Below are 15,019 nucleotides of genomic sequence, written 5' to 3' on the forward strand. Positions count from 1 at the left end.
TTTTTTTTTTTTTTTTTTTTTTTTTTTTTTTAAAGAGAGGGGGGGGGAGAGAGAGAGAGAGAATTTTTAATATTTATTTTTTAGTTATCGGCAGACACAACATCTTTGTTTGTATGTGGTGCTGAGGATCGAACCCCGGGCCGCACGCATGCCAGGCGAGCGCGCTACCGCTTGAGCCACATCCCCAGCCCCCAATTCTTTTGGTTCTATGACTTAATGACATTATTTAGATCAAATCTTCTCTCAGTTTTAGTTTTATAATCTTAAAATATAAATATATATTATCCTTCCTGTGCTTTGAGGGTTAAATGAGAAAATGTACATGAAAGCATTTTTTAAATTATAAAACTGTAAGTTCCGTTTTCATAGATCAGTACTTGAGGATATTTTGACTTCAAGTATTTTAGATTACTTCTTTGACTCCTTGTTTTAATTTTCCTTACTGCAGCCTCTTAATATTAATATTAATATTTTTAAAGACAAAATCACTAGGCACAGTGGTGCATGCCTGTAATCCCAGCTACTCAGGAGACTGGGGCAGGGGGATCACAAGTTAGAGGCCCACCTGGGCAACTTACTGAGATTCTGTCTCAAAATAAAATGAAAAAAAAAGCTGGAGCTGTGGCTCAGTGGTAGAGCACTTATCTAACATGTGCAAGGCCTTGGGTTCAATTTCCAGTACCAAAAAAAAAAAAAAAAAAAAAAAAGTGGGGGGGGATTTTTAAGAGGGAAGAAAGAGAGGAGCAGCACAGATATTACTGTGATGTGACAGGCACACAAATGCTGAGACCAGATGGCCTCTTGAAGGTAGTGACCACCTGAGAAATGCAATGTTTGGCTTATGATTTAATCAGAAGTAAAAATCTTCCGATTTATCAAGGATTTTTGGACTTTGGCCAGATGAACTTCAGTGTGTGGTGTGGGCATATTTATATATGCGTGTGTGAGTGAATGATACAGCAATAGATAGATCCATAATTAAAATCATGCCTTCTAGCTTTTGAGTCACTAATTACCTGAAACTAAAATTCCTTCTCACTTTTTCCTCATTTTCTAAATATCTCTATAGGTCTAATTTAGTGTTCTAAGAGAATTTTTGTGTAGATTGATTCCCCCCAAATCTTCATGAAGTCCTCACAGTATGCATATTATAGGTAGGTGGAGAATTAGAAACCGAGAGATTGAAGATGCCAAGCACTGCCACCCATTAGACAATTGAAGTTAAAAATAGATGTGTTCATGCATCAGCAGATGGATTCATGCCCAGATGACTGGATTCAGAATTCAGCCACATATGACAGCCTTTGAGTGGAGATTCACCAGCACAGGCTTATTTAAAATTCACAATTGCATCAAAACCTTCCATGGCACAAAATTAATACCCAGCAATCAAGTAAAATATTTTGAATATCCATGTGTTGAGGATAATAATTTAGAATGTGTATTTTGGTTTAATTTTAATAATGGGAAGATATTTACTAAACGTGCCTTCCTTGTAAATACCTGCCTAAGTAAAAATACTTGTGGTATGGGTTAGCAGGCTATAGTATATTTTAATTTGCCTTAAAAAAATTATTAGCATTAATGAAAAGAATACCATGAAATAAAATACCTAATGCTTAATTGGGAAGCCATTTCCTTAGGCATTTCATTTCTAGGTGTCCTAAAAGTCTGTTCAGATTCACATCAGCGCTTGACTCTGACAGTTACTGGCAAATGGAACCATTAGATTTTTATGACTAACAGAGAAAAACAGATTATAGATCTGTGCAGGTAGAACAGAAAGCCTTGGCAGCAAATTAAACCACTTTATTAACATTAGTGGACATATTCCTAAAGATGGGAGGACTATACTGACCTTCTCATTTATTTCATTGCAAAATTCCCTTTCATGTGGAGTAAGTGTGATTGGTGGGAGAATGGCTATAGTGTTTATTAGGTTTTAAAAAACAGTAATTGTGGACAGCTGCCCTCCTTTTAGAGGTTAAAGCCATGAGGCCCCTCCTGTGTGTAGATAACACTGTCTCCTGTTATTATAGAGCCTATGGGGCACGTGACCCAGGTCTATTTTCCTCAGTGCTTATGAAGCTGGTTGTCTCCCACAGTTTCCTTGCCTGTCTTGTTTCTATGGTAACCCTGCACTCACTGTCCTTGCAGAGAAACCCTAAAGCAGGCGGCAGCTCAGAAGTCCCAGCAGCTTTCAGCACTGCAAGAAGAGAACGTCAAACTTGCCGAGGAGCTGGGGAGAAGCAGGGACGAAGTCACAAGTCATCAAAAGGTCAGTGGACCTTTGGTGGGGTTTCTGGATCTGCTGTGCTGACATCTGCTGCTGTTGCAGTGCTCCTGGAGGCTGCTCAAGTCTCCTCAGTGTGGTTGCGCCCATTTCAAGTGGGATTTCCGACTACCTGTGCTGTGTGTCTCCTTGCTTTCAGGTGTGCTGTGTAGAATTCAGGTCAGAAGTGAACTGACAGATTCATTAACAGAAATAAAATAAAAGAACACAAGACACTTGATCTCGCAAGCAAGTAGGAAAAAAGGTCCTTATTAGGTGATTGTAGCAAAGCATTTAAATGGAAGGGGACAATATCTTCTTACCATTGTTTGGATTTCAAAATTATTTTTCTCAAGATTTTTTTTCATCAGAATTGGTTTTAAGGAAGCAGACTTTAAGAATATGGATTTTGGGGCTGGGGCTATAGTTCAGTGGTAGAGGGCCTGCCTCACATGTGTGAGGCATTGGTTCGATCCTTAGCACCACATTAAAAAATGAATGAATAAAGATATCGTGTCCGGGGCTGGGGATGTGGCTCAAGCGGTAGCGCGCTCGCCTGGCATGCACAGGGCACTGGGTTCGATCCTCAGCACCACATAAAAAAATAAAATAAAATAAATAAAGATGTTGTGTCCACCGAGAACTAAAAAATAAATACTGAAAAATTCTCTCTCTCCTTCTCTCTCTCTCTCTCTTAAAAAAAAAAAAAAAAAGATATTGTGTCCATCTACAACTTAAAAAAAAAAGAATTTGGATTTTTGTGGGAGAGTTGACAGTTGATTTTAAATAGAACTCTGCTTTTCAAGAATTGTTCAAGCATTTGCTAATGAAATTGAATATATGTGCACTAGTGTGCATTTGATATATATAAAATGGATATATATAGCCATTTGCTTCTATATTTAAATTACAGAGGTTCCTGACAGAAGTTGATTAGCCATGGGAACAAAATTGATTATAAAGGATGCTGTAGTCTGGGCAGAGATTGTGGTTCATGGTATGTGGGAGACACTGGGTTTGATCCTCAGCACCAGGGTATTGTGTTCATCTACAATTAAAAGTATTAAGAAAAAAAAAAGGACGCTGTATTCTGCTTTGTATTCCTTGCTAACAGTCAAATCAGAGTGTTGAATTGTTAGTCACTTCTGCTGTCAGAGCAGGAGCTTTAAATTTTTTAGGAGACTTTTTTTGTATAGTCATTCATTCTTACTTTGATAATACAAAGGGAAAAAGAATTTTTTCCCCATTGTGTCTTGCAAACGTTAATTTTCACTTGGGATGGAGGAGTTTGGGGTCATTGTATTGAGTGCTCATTGATACAGTGCAGTTTGTGGTGAAAACATTTTTAGGAGAGTTGATTTCAGACTTTAAAGGAGTCACCACGGGGTCTCCTGAGCTCTTTCCAGCACTAAGTCCTTTAAAGTCTTCATTATAGCATTCCACAGTTTTCTCGTGTCATGAAAGAAGTGCCATGTCTCTCCAGAGCCCAAGATGGTGATGCTGGTGCTGGTGCTGGTGATAGTAGCTTTACAGGCTCTTACTGTGTGGCAGGCACAAATAGATGACAGCTATCATCTCAGTCATTACCACAATTCTGCATGGGGGCACTAATGTTATCCTGTTCATGAAAGAGGAAATGGAACCACAGGGAACATAAGCATTTGCTCAATATTATTCAGCAAATAGTTTCAAGAGATACATGTCATCTTCTGATTTGGATCTGGAAAAGAATCAAAGTGTGTTGACTATGTAGAGTCAGTGCATGTCTTTTGATCAGCGTGTGAGAAATTGGAGTTCATGAAAAATAGTAGCCCTTTAACCAGCAGAGGTTCTTTTTTTCCTGGCACTAGCTAGAACATCTAAAACATTTGACATTTAAATACCAGTGTGTCCACCAAGACTTGGAAGAGAAGGATTTCAGTCAAGTGTTGAGTCTGTTCCCTTCTCCTTTTTTTTTTCTCATTTCATTTAATATCTTGTTAGAAAGAATAGATTCCATAAATCTGAGAACAAGAGATCATCCTCTTATGTTTTGAGCTTAACTGGACTGACAGATTGCTTGTCTCTGTTGCTTAGTGCTAGAAGGAGCTCAGGAGACCCCGTGACTCCTTGGACAGAGGTTTCCAGAGCTCCTTTGCATCCTGGTAGCTCTATTCTCTTCACAAGAGGGGTTTCAGGTAGCTTCATACTGAAAAGGTTTTGTGATTAATAATTTGAAAATCAGTTATTTTGCAGGGTGTTAGAAAATAACACCTATAAGGACCAGCTAAGAAAGTGACTTCCTTTTGTAATATTTAACTCAAAAAAGACAGGTGGGTGTGAAATAAAACAATAGCTTTGATGATAGAGAATGAGGAGAGTGATACTGATTACCAGAAACCATTATAGATTATTATTGATACAAATATATTTCAAAAGAGTAGAGAGAATCTCCTGTTTATTTATTAATCTTTTATCTTTTTCATTGGTGCATTATACATATTAGTGAGATCCATTGTTACATACTCATATATGCACATAACGTAATTTGGTCAAGTTCATTCCCCAGTTCCTCCCCTTTCCCTCTCCTGGTCCCCTTCCTCTATTCATTTGGTATCCTTTCTATTTTCAAGAGTTACCTTGCCCTTTTCCCCCTATTTTCTCTCTAACCTCCACATAGAAGAGAAAACATGACCTTTGACTTTCCAAGTGAGACTCGTTCACTTAAAATAACTTAGAAGCACCCTTAGTTTATAGAAAATTAATTCATTAGGCTCTATACTTTCAAAACGTTTGTGTGTGTGTGTGTGTGTGTGTGTGTGTGTGTGTGTGTTGCTGAGGATTGAAGCCAGAGCCTCATGTGTGCTAGGCAAGCACTGTACCACTGAGCTACATCCAAAGCAGTTTTTATTTTGTTTTGAGACAGGGTCTTGCTGAGTTGACCAGGCTGTCCTTGAACTTGCAATCCTCCTGCCTGAGGAGCTAGGATTACATGTCCAGCATCTGCAGAGCCCAGAGTTCAATCCCTAGTATCATGCCAAAAAACAAGTAAAGAAACAAAAAGTTGGAGAGTGATAGTAGCCATTGTTGTTCTGCATTAGAAACCTCATGTGACCTGACTGCCGAGGAGCTACGTAAAGGGGGTACTTTTGCAATTGGAGGGGAATCAACTGCTTATCCATAGTCCTCTGGAAAGGAGCTGGCTAAGCCAGAAACAATCCACCTGTGTGCATTCTGTGTGGCCTGCTTTCTCTATCAGACAGTTCTCTCCAGCTAAAACTTTTTTGGTGGGGTGGCGGGGAAGTACTGGGGATTGAACCCCAGGGCTCTCTACCCACAGAGATGTATCCCCAGACCTTCTTTTGTGGGGGGGGTGTTTCTTGTTTTGTTTGTTTTTTATACCAGGGATTGAGCCCAGGGGCACTTAACCATTAAGCCACATCCATAACCCTTTTTTTAAAAAAGGAATTTTTTGTAGTTATAAATGGACAGCATGCCTTTATTTTATTTGCTTATTTTTTTGTATGTGGTGTTAAGGATCGGACCCAGTGCCTCACCCATGCTAGGCAAGTGCTCTGCCACTGAGCTACAGCCCCAGCCCCTCCAAAGCCTTTTTTATATTTTATTTTGAGACACAGTCTAATTAAATTGCCAAGGCTGGCCTGGAACTTGTGATCCTCTTGCCTTGGCCTCCCAAGTTGCTAGGATTTCAGGCATGCACCACTGTTCCTGGCTCCAACTAAAATTAGGTCTCCTTTCCAAGTTGGCTTTTTCATTTTAGGTGGAGAGAAGGGCAATAGCCAGGATCAGATAGGATTATGAGCAGCAGAAGTGTTTGATATATCTGGTATCAGCAGTGACAGCAGTCTTTTAGTGTTGCACAGAGTGTGTTGTCTTTTAAGAGAGGATATATTAGATTGAACTGTATGAAATTATTTTCTTCAGCAGCCTAACAGTAGCCTAACTTAGCCCCTCTTGATGACTCCAAAGTGATGAAGCCTGAATTAGGGTTGCCCTGATTGTTTGCTGCCCATGTTTCTTGTCACCTCAGGTTGGTTTGTGTGTATGTGTACATGTGTGCTTATGTGCGTGTGTGTGTGTGTGTGTGTGATAAAATACACGTAAAAGTTGCTTTTAATCGTTTTACGGTGTATAGTTCAGTGGCGTTTAATTGAGCATTTATAGTGTTGTGTGGCCACCACTTCTATCTAGTTCCAACACATTTTCATCACCCCAAGAAGACCCTGTGCCATGAGGCAGGCCCTTCTCATTCTGCTTCCCTGGCCTCTGGCAGCCAGTTTTTTGTTTCTGAGGATTGGCCTCTTCTGGACATTTCACAGAAATAGGAGCACATGCTGTGTGGTCCTTCGTGACTGGATTCCTTCACAGAGCATGTTTTGCATTTATCCATATTGAAGCATGTGTCAGTCCCTACTTTGGTTAGGAGTGGGTGCTCCCTTCCTTCCCAGGGCGGGATCGTGTTCTGCTGGATGGTGTACCACAGTTTGCTCATCCTCTTGGTCAGTGTTGTACGCCTCCTTTCTCCACTCAGCCTGTCACCAGTCCCTGTTGCCTGCAGCCCATCCTACAGCAGCTGCCTCTAGAATCTTATAGAGGACAGGAAATCCTCCTTTCCTTAACAGCAGTTCTAAATCTTGCCACACTGTTCACACTTACCATCTTATACTCTTTTCTTTAAGAGAGGAATCTGGTTTTTGCCTTTATTTTTCACCTCCCATTTCCCATCCCCTGCTGCCTGCTCTTAGCCACCAGTGCACTCCAGAAATGGCTCTGACTAAAGTCATCACTTAGTAATGGCAAAATTGAGTGGCTTCCTTTCTGCTCTCTCTGAGCCCTTGGCCTTGCCACCGATGTACCCCAGCTGACTCCACCCCTGTGCCTGCTTCTCTGCTTGCCCTGCACTCCTGGCTGCCAGCCTTCACCTGTGGGCATTTCTGTCTGTCCTCCCCTTCTTTGGTCCCGTATCGTCCCATCCTAGATGTCACTGCCTGTGCTCCAGCAGGGCAAGCTGCGCCTTCTTTGCTCTGTAGCTGTCTCTGCTCCTTAGAACACTGCCGTGAGTGCCTCTCTCCGTGCAGAGTAGGTGGGCGTCACAGAGTGTGAAGGGAGGGGCCCAGGCATGGGTATGTGGAGCTGGATGAGTATCTGGTTTTACCCAGGGCCCTGGGTCCTCTTTTGCGTCATGAGAGGTGGATTCTCTGCCTCCTCTTCTGCACCTGGTTTCAGCCACTGCTGGTTCCATACCTTTGTCACACAGTTGTGGTTGCCAAAAGCCTGATCACCAAATCAGTGGAGCATCTACTGTGTGGGGATGGTGGACACAGTCAGTGTGAATTCAGTTATGTCATGTAGCTTCAAGATTAATGGACACCACACAGAGCGTTACTTTCTTTTCTTAAGGAATGCTAAAAATAATAGTGTGAGTTCTTCAATAGAAGTAGTTGCCTTGGGTGGTCACCTTTAGATGTCTGATTTATCATTTCCAAGCCTCACAGATTTCCAGCCTGTAAAGAAAGCAAATACACTGAGCAGTCACTATGGGAACAGTGCTGATTTCCCCTGGTTATTTGCAGGATGAGGATCAGTTTGCTTTTGGAAATGGGACGGGAGTGGGCGTAGATAAGTCGACAGCTGTAGCTCACCAGTGGTTTCCGCAGCAGAGGCTGTGCACAGACCACTGGGGCTCATCATCCAAATTGAATTCTCAGACATGAATGGTTAGAAAGGAAAGCTATTTTTAGCTTGTCATATATTATTTTGAAAAAATGTTGATCATAAGCTATTATAATTTTAGTCTGGGCTCAGGGGACTTCTGCACAAATAGGACTGATTCAAACTGGATCTCAGAATCTCTCCCCCTTCAACACCTAATGATATGAACACTTTTTTTTAACTATAAAAATAAATCTCAGGGTGGGGTTGTGGCTCAGCAGTATGTGTGCAGCCCTGGGTTCAATCCTCAGCACCACATAAAAATAAATAAATGAATAAAATAAAGATATTATGTCCAACTACAACTAAGAAATAAATATTTAAAAAAATGTATCTCCAGCAGGGCACAGTGTCGTACGCCTGTAATCCCATCTGCTCTGGATCCTGAGACAGGAGGATTGCTAGTTTGAGATAATCTTGGCAGTTTAGTAAGACCTGTCTCAAAATAAAGAACAAAAAGGTTTATAAAGTTTTAACCCAGGCAGGGTTAAAGGATCCCCGAGTTCCATCTCAGTACCGAAAGTATATATTTTTGGAAGCAGAAAACCAGCAAAGGTAATCAACTTCACTCTGTAAACTTTAATGTTGGTAAGCAAGAGGAGAAACACAATTGTGGTTTGACTGATCTTGTGTTTCCAGTGGTGAGTGGCAAGGAAGATGGATAGAAAATTTCTGGAAATTTTTGCTTTAATTCTGCCTATCTTCAAGCTCAATCCAGTAGGAAAACCTTAGACTGCCAAGGCAAGGAGGCAGCTTGGGGAAAGTCCAGGGGAGATTTGTGAGTGCAGAAGTCCTCTCCTTCCACCTCAGGACTTTATCATAAGTGGGAAAAACTGCCAATTGTCATTTTCCAGTTTGTCCAGCCAGCAAACACTGGTGGGCCCTGACAGTCAGTCCACAGGTAGGCATCCAGCAGGAAGAGCCCCTCAGGAATGGCCTCGCGGAGCAGCCCTTCCTTTCCGCTCTGCTTTGCTTCCATCCTCAGCGTTAGCTCTTGTCTATTCCAGAGATCGTGCCTTCCAGAGGGAAGCAGGGGAAGGCCACCAAGAAGGCAAGGACTCTCCTCACAGCTTCACCTTCTTATTCAGGAAGAAAAGCTCAGACCTCCAGGAGAGCATTAATCACACGAAGGCCTCCAGCCACAGGAGGCCAGCTTCCTTCTCCAGGGAGGAGAGAGCAGATGCTGAAAGTGCTTCCCTGTAATGTCTGCCCCAAGACTGATGCCTGAGGGCATCCTGTGGGGACAGGATCACCTCTGTTCAGACAGAAGAATGAGGTACAGGACCCTAAAGAAAAGAGACCTCTAACAGATTCCACTGCTCCTATTCCCGCCATCTTTCCTCTACCCCAGGGCCCTTGGGCTGCCGAAACTGTAGACTGCAGTGCCCAGCTTCTCAGTTTAGCTTGGGGGTGGAGAGAAAAGGCCTTCTGGTTGGAAGGTCTCAGGGGAAATGCACCTAGCAAATTAAGGTGTAAACCTGCCTATGATGAGATGAACAGTTGAATACCCATTATAGTAAAAGGGAAAAAAGAAAGGAACATAGGAGTCCAACGAGAAAAGAGAAATTCAGGCCATGAGGAAACATTACTCAGACATTATCCATTACCCAAATAGTGCTTCATGTTTTATAAAAACTTAAATTATTTGAGTAAACCAAGTGCTCACAGAGGTGATCCAACCACATAACTGTAACCAAGAATGAAAAGCTAAGGAAACAAATTGAAGCCTGGTGCATGGTGCACACCTGTAATCCCAGAGACTTGGCAGGCTGAGGCAGGAGGATCTCAAGTTCAAGGCCAACCTCAGCAACTTAGCCAGATCCTATCTTGAAGGGAAGAAAAAAAGAAATTTTAGACAAAAACCATGCCATATTAGAACTACCAAGTAAATCAGAAACAGGAAAAAGAAAAATTACAAAAAAGAAAAAAATCAGAAATGGAACCTTATGAATGTTTCCAAATATATCAAGGAAAGGCTTGGCCTATTCATCATAAATGGGGAAGAAAACAAAGATGTTGGAACAATTAGATGAAAGATAATAATGATGAAGTATGAAGATAATCCAAAATGGGTGTGATGAGCATCCGTGCAGTAACAAACTCAATAAATGTAAGGAAAAAGGACCGTTCTGCTTTGTTTGACAACAGGAACACTTTCTGTGAAATGTCTTTAGGTGGTTGCCTTTGTTGCCTGAGCAACATCAAGCGTACTTCCACAGACTGTGGGGGCCAGGCACAGGGCCCACACCTGTAATCTCAGCACCTTGGGAAGTTGAGGCAGGAGGATTGTAGGTTTATGACCAGCCCCGAAGTAAAATAGCTAGGGCTGTAGTTCAGGAGGAGAGGCTTGCCTAGGTTCAATCCCTAGTGTTAAAACAAAAACAAACAAACAAAAAACAACAAAACCTAGATGGTATAGCTTCCTGCTCACGTAGGTCATAGGGCACAGCTTATTGCTCCAAAGCTATAAATCCTGTACAGAGGGTTCCTGTACTGACTACCGTTATAACACAGTGGTAGGGCTGGGGCTGGGGACGTGGTTCATTGGTAAAGTGTTTGTCTAGCATGTGCAAGGCACAGGGTTCAATCCCCAGCACCTCAAAAACAAAAACAGAAAAAGTACATTAAACCTTATTCCCAAATTCTGGGGATCTGCCTTTTGTGCAGCTACGGTTCACAGATGACAGTATGTACTGTGCATAGCACACGGGTAATTTTATGTGTGCACATCTAAGCAGGTTTGTTTACGCCAGCATGCCCACAAATGTGAGTAGCTGGATAACTCGGGCATCTTTAGGAGACAGGGACTTTCCAGATCTGTGGCAATCTCATGGACCAACATCATGTGTGGGGTGCACTGTTCACCAAAACATGATCAGGGGCGTCATGGTTGTATTGGGAGATGAGTAAGGAATTTTCCCCAAGTGAAGGAAGAACTGAATGTGCAGACAGAAAGGACAGGATGCTTTGAATGGAGACCCTATAGGGACCCACTGGAAAAGTCAATCCAGAACAGTTGACACCAGAAAAACAAAACAATCCCCCAAATCCTGGTTATTATTGAAACTCAAGAACAAAAAAATAATTCCTCAGTGCTCAGGCAGGAAAAACAAATTTCTTATAAAATATTTTAATTAAGAAAAAGTTCAGCAGCCCACATTCGACATCAGAAAACTGTGTAGCCACCTAATGATAAATCAGGCCAAATGAGACATGGCCCTAGTTAAAGAAAAACTGGAAAAAATACTGACGTAAGAGTTGAGTCTAGGGGCTGGGGTTGTGGCTCGGTGGAAAAGCACTTGCCTAGTATGTGTGAGGCACTGGGTTTGATTCTCAGCGCCACATAGAAATAAATAAAATAAAGGTCCATCAAAAACTAAAAGTTAAGTCTAGTAAATGGACAGGCAAGCGAATGGCCCTGGGAGTGGCAGATGCAGAACAGTGTTTAGCATTTTGTTTGGAAATTATTTCAAACTCGGTGAGAAGTTGTAAGAATGGAGCGAGGCATGCTCATATACTCCAAGGATGGTTTTTATGTAAACATGGTGGAGCTGTTAAGGAAGTCTCACCTTGGTACCACTTCCATAGGTGGCCTAGTGAATCGGCCGTGTTCCTGGGGTCCCAGTCCTGGCCTTTTATGGCACTTTTTAGTTTGTTTTTGGATTCAGGGTTCTATTATGTTCATTGAGTGTCTCTCTGGTGTCCTTCATTCTGGAGTGCTTCCTCTGTCTATTGACACTGACATTTAAGAGAACAGGCCTGCTGGGCGCAATAGTGCACCCCTATAGTTCCAGCTGTTTGGGAGGCTGAGACAGGAGGATTGCAACTTCAAGGCCAGCCTGGGCAGCTTGGCAAGACTTTTCTCAAAATAAAAAGCCAACAAACAAAACAGTTAAGTTTTATAAACTCCCTTGTTTTCTGTTTGTATGATGTTTCCTCGGTGGTATTGGGGGGTCCTATGTGAGCAGGAGCCTGTGTGAGTGATCTTCTACCTTGCAGGGAGGTTTCACATAATGTAACTTTGTTCCCTTATTGCTGATGTTAATTTTGATCATTTGGTGAATGTGAATTTATACCCCCTCCCCTTGTTTCTGGTCCTAAGATTGAACCCAGAGCCACTTAACTACCGAGCTACATCCCCAGCCCTATTTTAATTTTATTTAGAGACAAGGTCTCACTGAGTTGCTTAGCATCTCGCAATTGTTGAGGCTGGCTTTGAACTCGCGATTCTCCTGTCTCAGCCTCCCAAGCCACTGGGGTTACAGGCATGCGCCACCGTGCCAGGCTCCTGCCTCAGCTTTTCAAACTGCTGGGATTATAGGCATGCCTGGCTCATCAGCAGCTTTCTTTGATAAAGGACCATGAAAACTGTGTGTATATGTATTTGAGGATGCAAACACACTCGTATTTACTTATTTATATACTCCATCTATGTATTCATGTAAACTCAAGCCAGTCTTTAAGGCATGCTCTCTTTTTCTGACTCTTTCAAGAACTTAGGTTGGGCTGAAATCCCAGCAACTTGGGGAGGCTGAGGCAGGAGGATCACAAATTTGAGGCCAGCCTCAGCAACATAGCAAAGCCCTAAACAATTTAGTGAGAACTTGTCTCAAAAAATAAAAAAGGGCTGAGGATATAGCTCAGTGGTTAAGTACCCCTGGGTTCACTCCCCAGTACCAAAAAAAGTTAGGTTGGTTACTGGGTGCACACCACTGTACCACTGCAGGTTAAATTCCCTGGGAAGCAGGCTGAGAGCGCCAAGGGCTGGCGTTTCCTAGGGACAGCCTTGGGGAAGCACCTGTGGAGAGAGAAGCAGCAGTGGGCAGGTGTACATGTTGAGGTGTTGTGCAGGCCCCATGTCAGCCTTGGCTGACCCCATGGAGAACTCTGGCTGGAGTGGCCTTTCAGATTTGTTCTAAATTGAACTGAGATAGCTAGTCTTATAAAATCCCACATTGATTGGTCACTGAGTATGGTCTATCCTGGCAAGGGGATGTGACCTGAGCAGAGGGGGCTCTGCCACTTTGGCAGCCCCTGAACGGGCCTTCAGCTGAGCTGTCTCCTTATAGCACTCCTGACGCTGGGCTACGAGACCTGCCTGGAAAGTGGGGTCTGAGCAGCATACCTTCCTTTCCTCTATGAAAGAGCATTACCACGAAAATCTTTGAGAGTCACTGAATTCTCCTCTTCCTTTCTCCCCATTACCATCTCCATTTCCAAGAGCAGACATCTGTGTGGGAGGCAGACCAGAGCCTCAGACCTTGGAAGTGTGCTTTGTGCTGTCAAGGTGGAGCTCCAGACGCCTGCCTGCCTGCCTGCCTAGAGGAGAGGCAGGAGGGAGGAGCCAGCCTAAGACGCTTGGTTACCTGGTTCAGCTCAGCGGAGTGCCCGGCTGTGTGGGAGCCCTGCCACAGGCCACTCCTGCCTCGCGCTCACCGGGGGCATGGCCTCTGACCCACCATCACAGTCCTTCACTTGGTGTAGTTAGTGATCACTTACTAAGTGCCCATGTTCCAGAACTAGAAATAGCAGTGAACAAAACAAAGTGCTCCTCTTCCCCACAAAGATTTTTATTCGGTGGTTTTACTGAGTCTATTAAGTAAGATTTGTGCACATGATGACATTGAACTTCTACATGGCCTTCAGTTCAGTCAAGCTAGGACTTGTCTTAGCTTGAATGACAGATTTAAAGCAAAGCACCTACCATGTCTGTTCACAGAACTATTGGGACTTTCTGATCCAGTTTGGTCCAAACTGTGCTATTTTTTTTTATTCTTTCAATATAAAAAAATTCAAGCACAACATAGAGGCAGTGTGAGCAGTACAGCATGCCTGTGTGAGTTCCACTCACCAAGAGGCCCCCCCACCCCACCCCAGTACAAACATGGAACCCAGGGCCTCCTGTGAGCAGCCTCTGCCGCCCAGCCCAGCCCAGCTCCTGGCCGCTCTGGTTTCAGTTGCACTCCCGATTGGCCCCCACCCTGTCTGCCCCAATTGCTTGGAAGCAAATGCATTCCTGTCATTTCATCTACAAATATTTTTATCTCTAAAAAATAAGAATTACTTATTCCTTTTAAATTGTATTGTTATTTTAAAACTAGAGCTATCACACATTTGTAACATGAACCACCAGTACAGATACGGGTAATTTAAAAATCATTACTCCTCCCATTACCACTCCACTGAGGCAATATTAAAAATGGTTATTTATCTTTCTTTACCATTGTTTTATTTTCTCCTTGATTGGTATGTTATAATTATACGTAATAGTGGGATTCTCCCCTTCCCTCCCCTTTCTCCTTGCCCTGGTTCCCTTCTTGTACTGAGCTCATATTTTCATGAGATATCCTGGCCCCCATTTTTTTTTTTTTTTTTTTTACTCTCTATAGTTTCCACAGAAAACGTATGACCCTTGATTTTCTGAGTTTGGCTTATTTCACTTAGCATGATGTTCTCCACTTTTCAAGAAATGATGGGCTGGGGATGTGGCTCAAGCGGTAGCGCGCTCGCCTGGCATGCATGCTGCCCAGGTTCGATCCTCAGCACCACATACAAACAAAGATGTTGTGTCTGCTGAAAACTAAAATAAATAAATAAATATTAAGAAATTCTCTCTCTCTCTCTCTCTCTCAAAAGAAAAAGAAATGATATAATTTCATTTTTATTCATGACTGAATAAAACTCCATTGTGTATATCTACCACATTTTCTTTTAATCCACTGGTGGACACCTAGGCAGGTTCCATAATTTGCCTATTGTGAATCATGCTGCTCTAAAGGTGGGTGTGCGTGTGTCGCTGTAGTATGACTTTAATTCTTCAAGGATAAATCCTGAGGAATGGTGTAGCGGGGTCTCGTGGGTGGTTTCAGGCCTAGTCTTTTGAGGAGCCTCCATGCTGATTACCATAATGGCTGTACTAATTTACAGTTCTACCAACAGTGTGATCATGTTCCTTTTTCTCCACATCCTCTTCAGCATTTACTATTACTCAACTGAAATTTCAGTGTTGTTTTGATCTGCGTTTCCCTAATTACT

At 42.7% G+C, this 15,019-nt stretch overlaps 1 protein-coding gene across 13 annotated transcripts in view; it reads left to right on the top strand.

The window, feature by feature from the left end:
• The window catches only part of Clip1 (CAP-Gly domain containing linker protein 1), a 99,879-nt gene that overhangs the window by 67,347 nt on the left and 17,513 nt on the right, over positions 1–15,019 (top strand). For all 13 annotated transcript variants that reach the window (XM_048785548.1, XM_048785537.1, XM_048785549.1 and 10 more), the window contains one exon: positions 2,158–2,278. In XM_048785548.1, the coding sequence (XP_048641505.1) occupies positions 2,158–2,278 (121 nt within the window). The remainder of the gene's footprint in view (positions 1–2,157; positions 2,279–15,019) is intronic.

The sequence above is a fragment of the Marmota marmota genome, unplaced genomic scaffold (assembly GCF_001458135.2).
Source record: "Marmota marmota marmota unplaced genomic scaffold, marMar, whole genome shotgun sequence".
Taxonomy (NCBI): domain Eukaryota; kingdom Metazoa; phylum Chordata; class Mammalia; order Rodentia; family Sciuridae; genus Marmota; species Marmota marmota.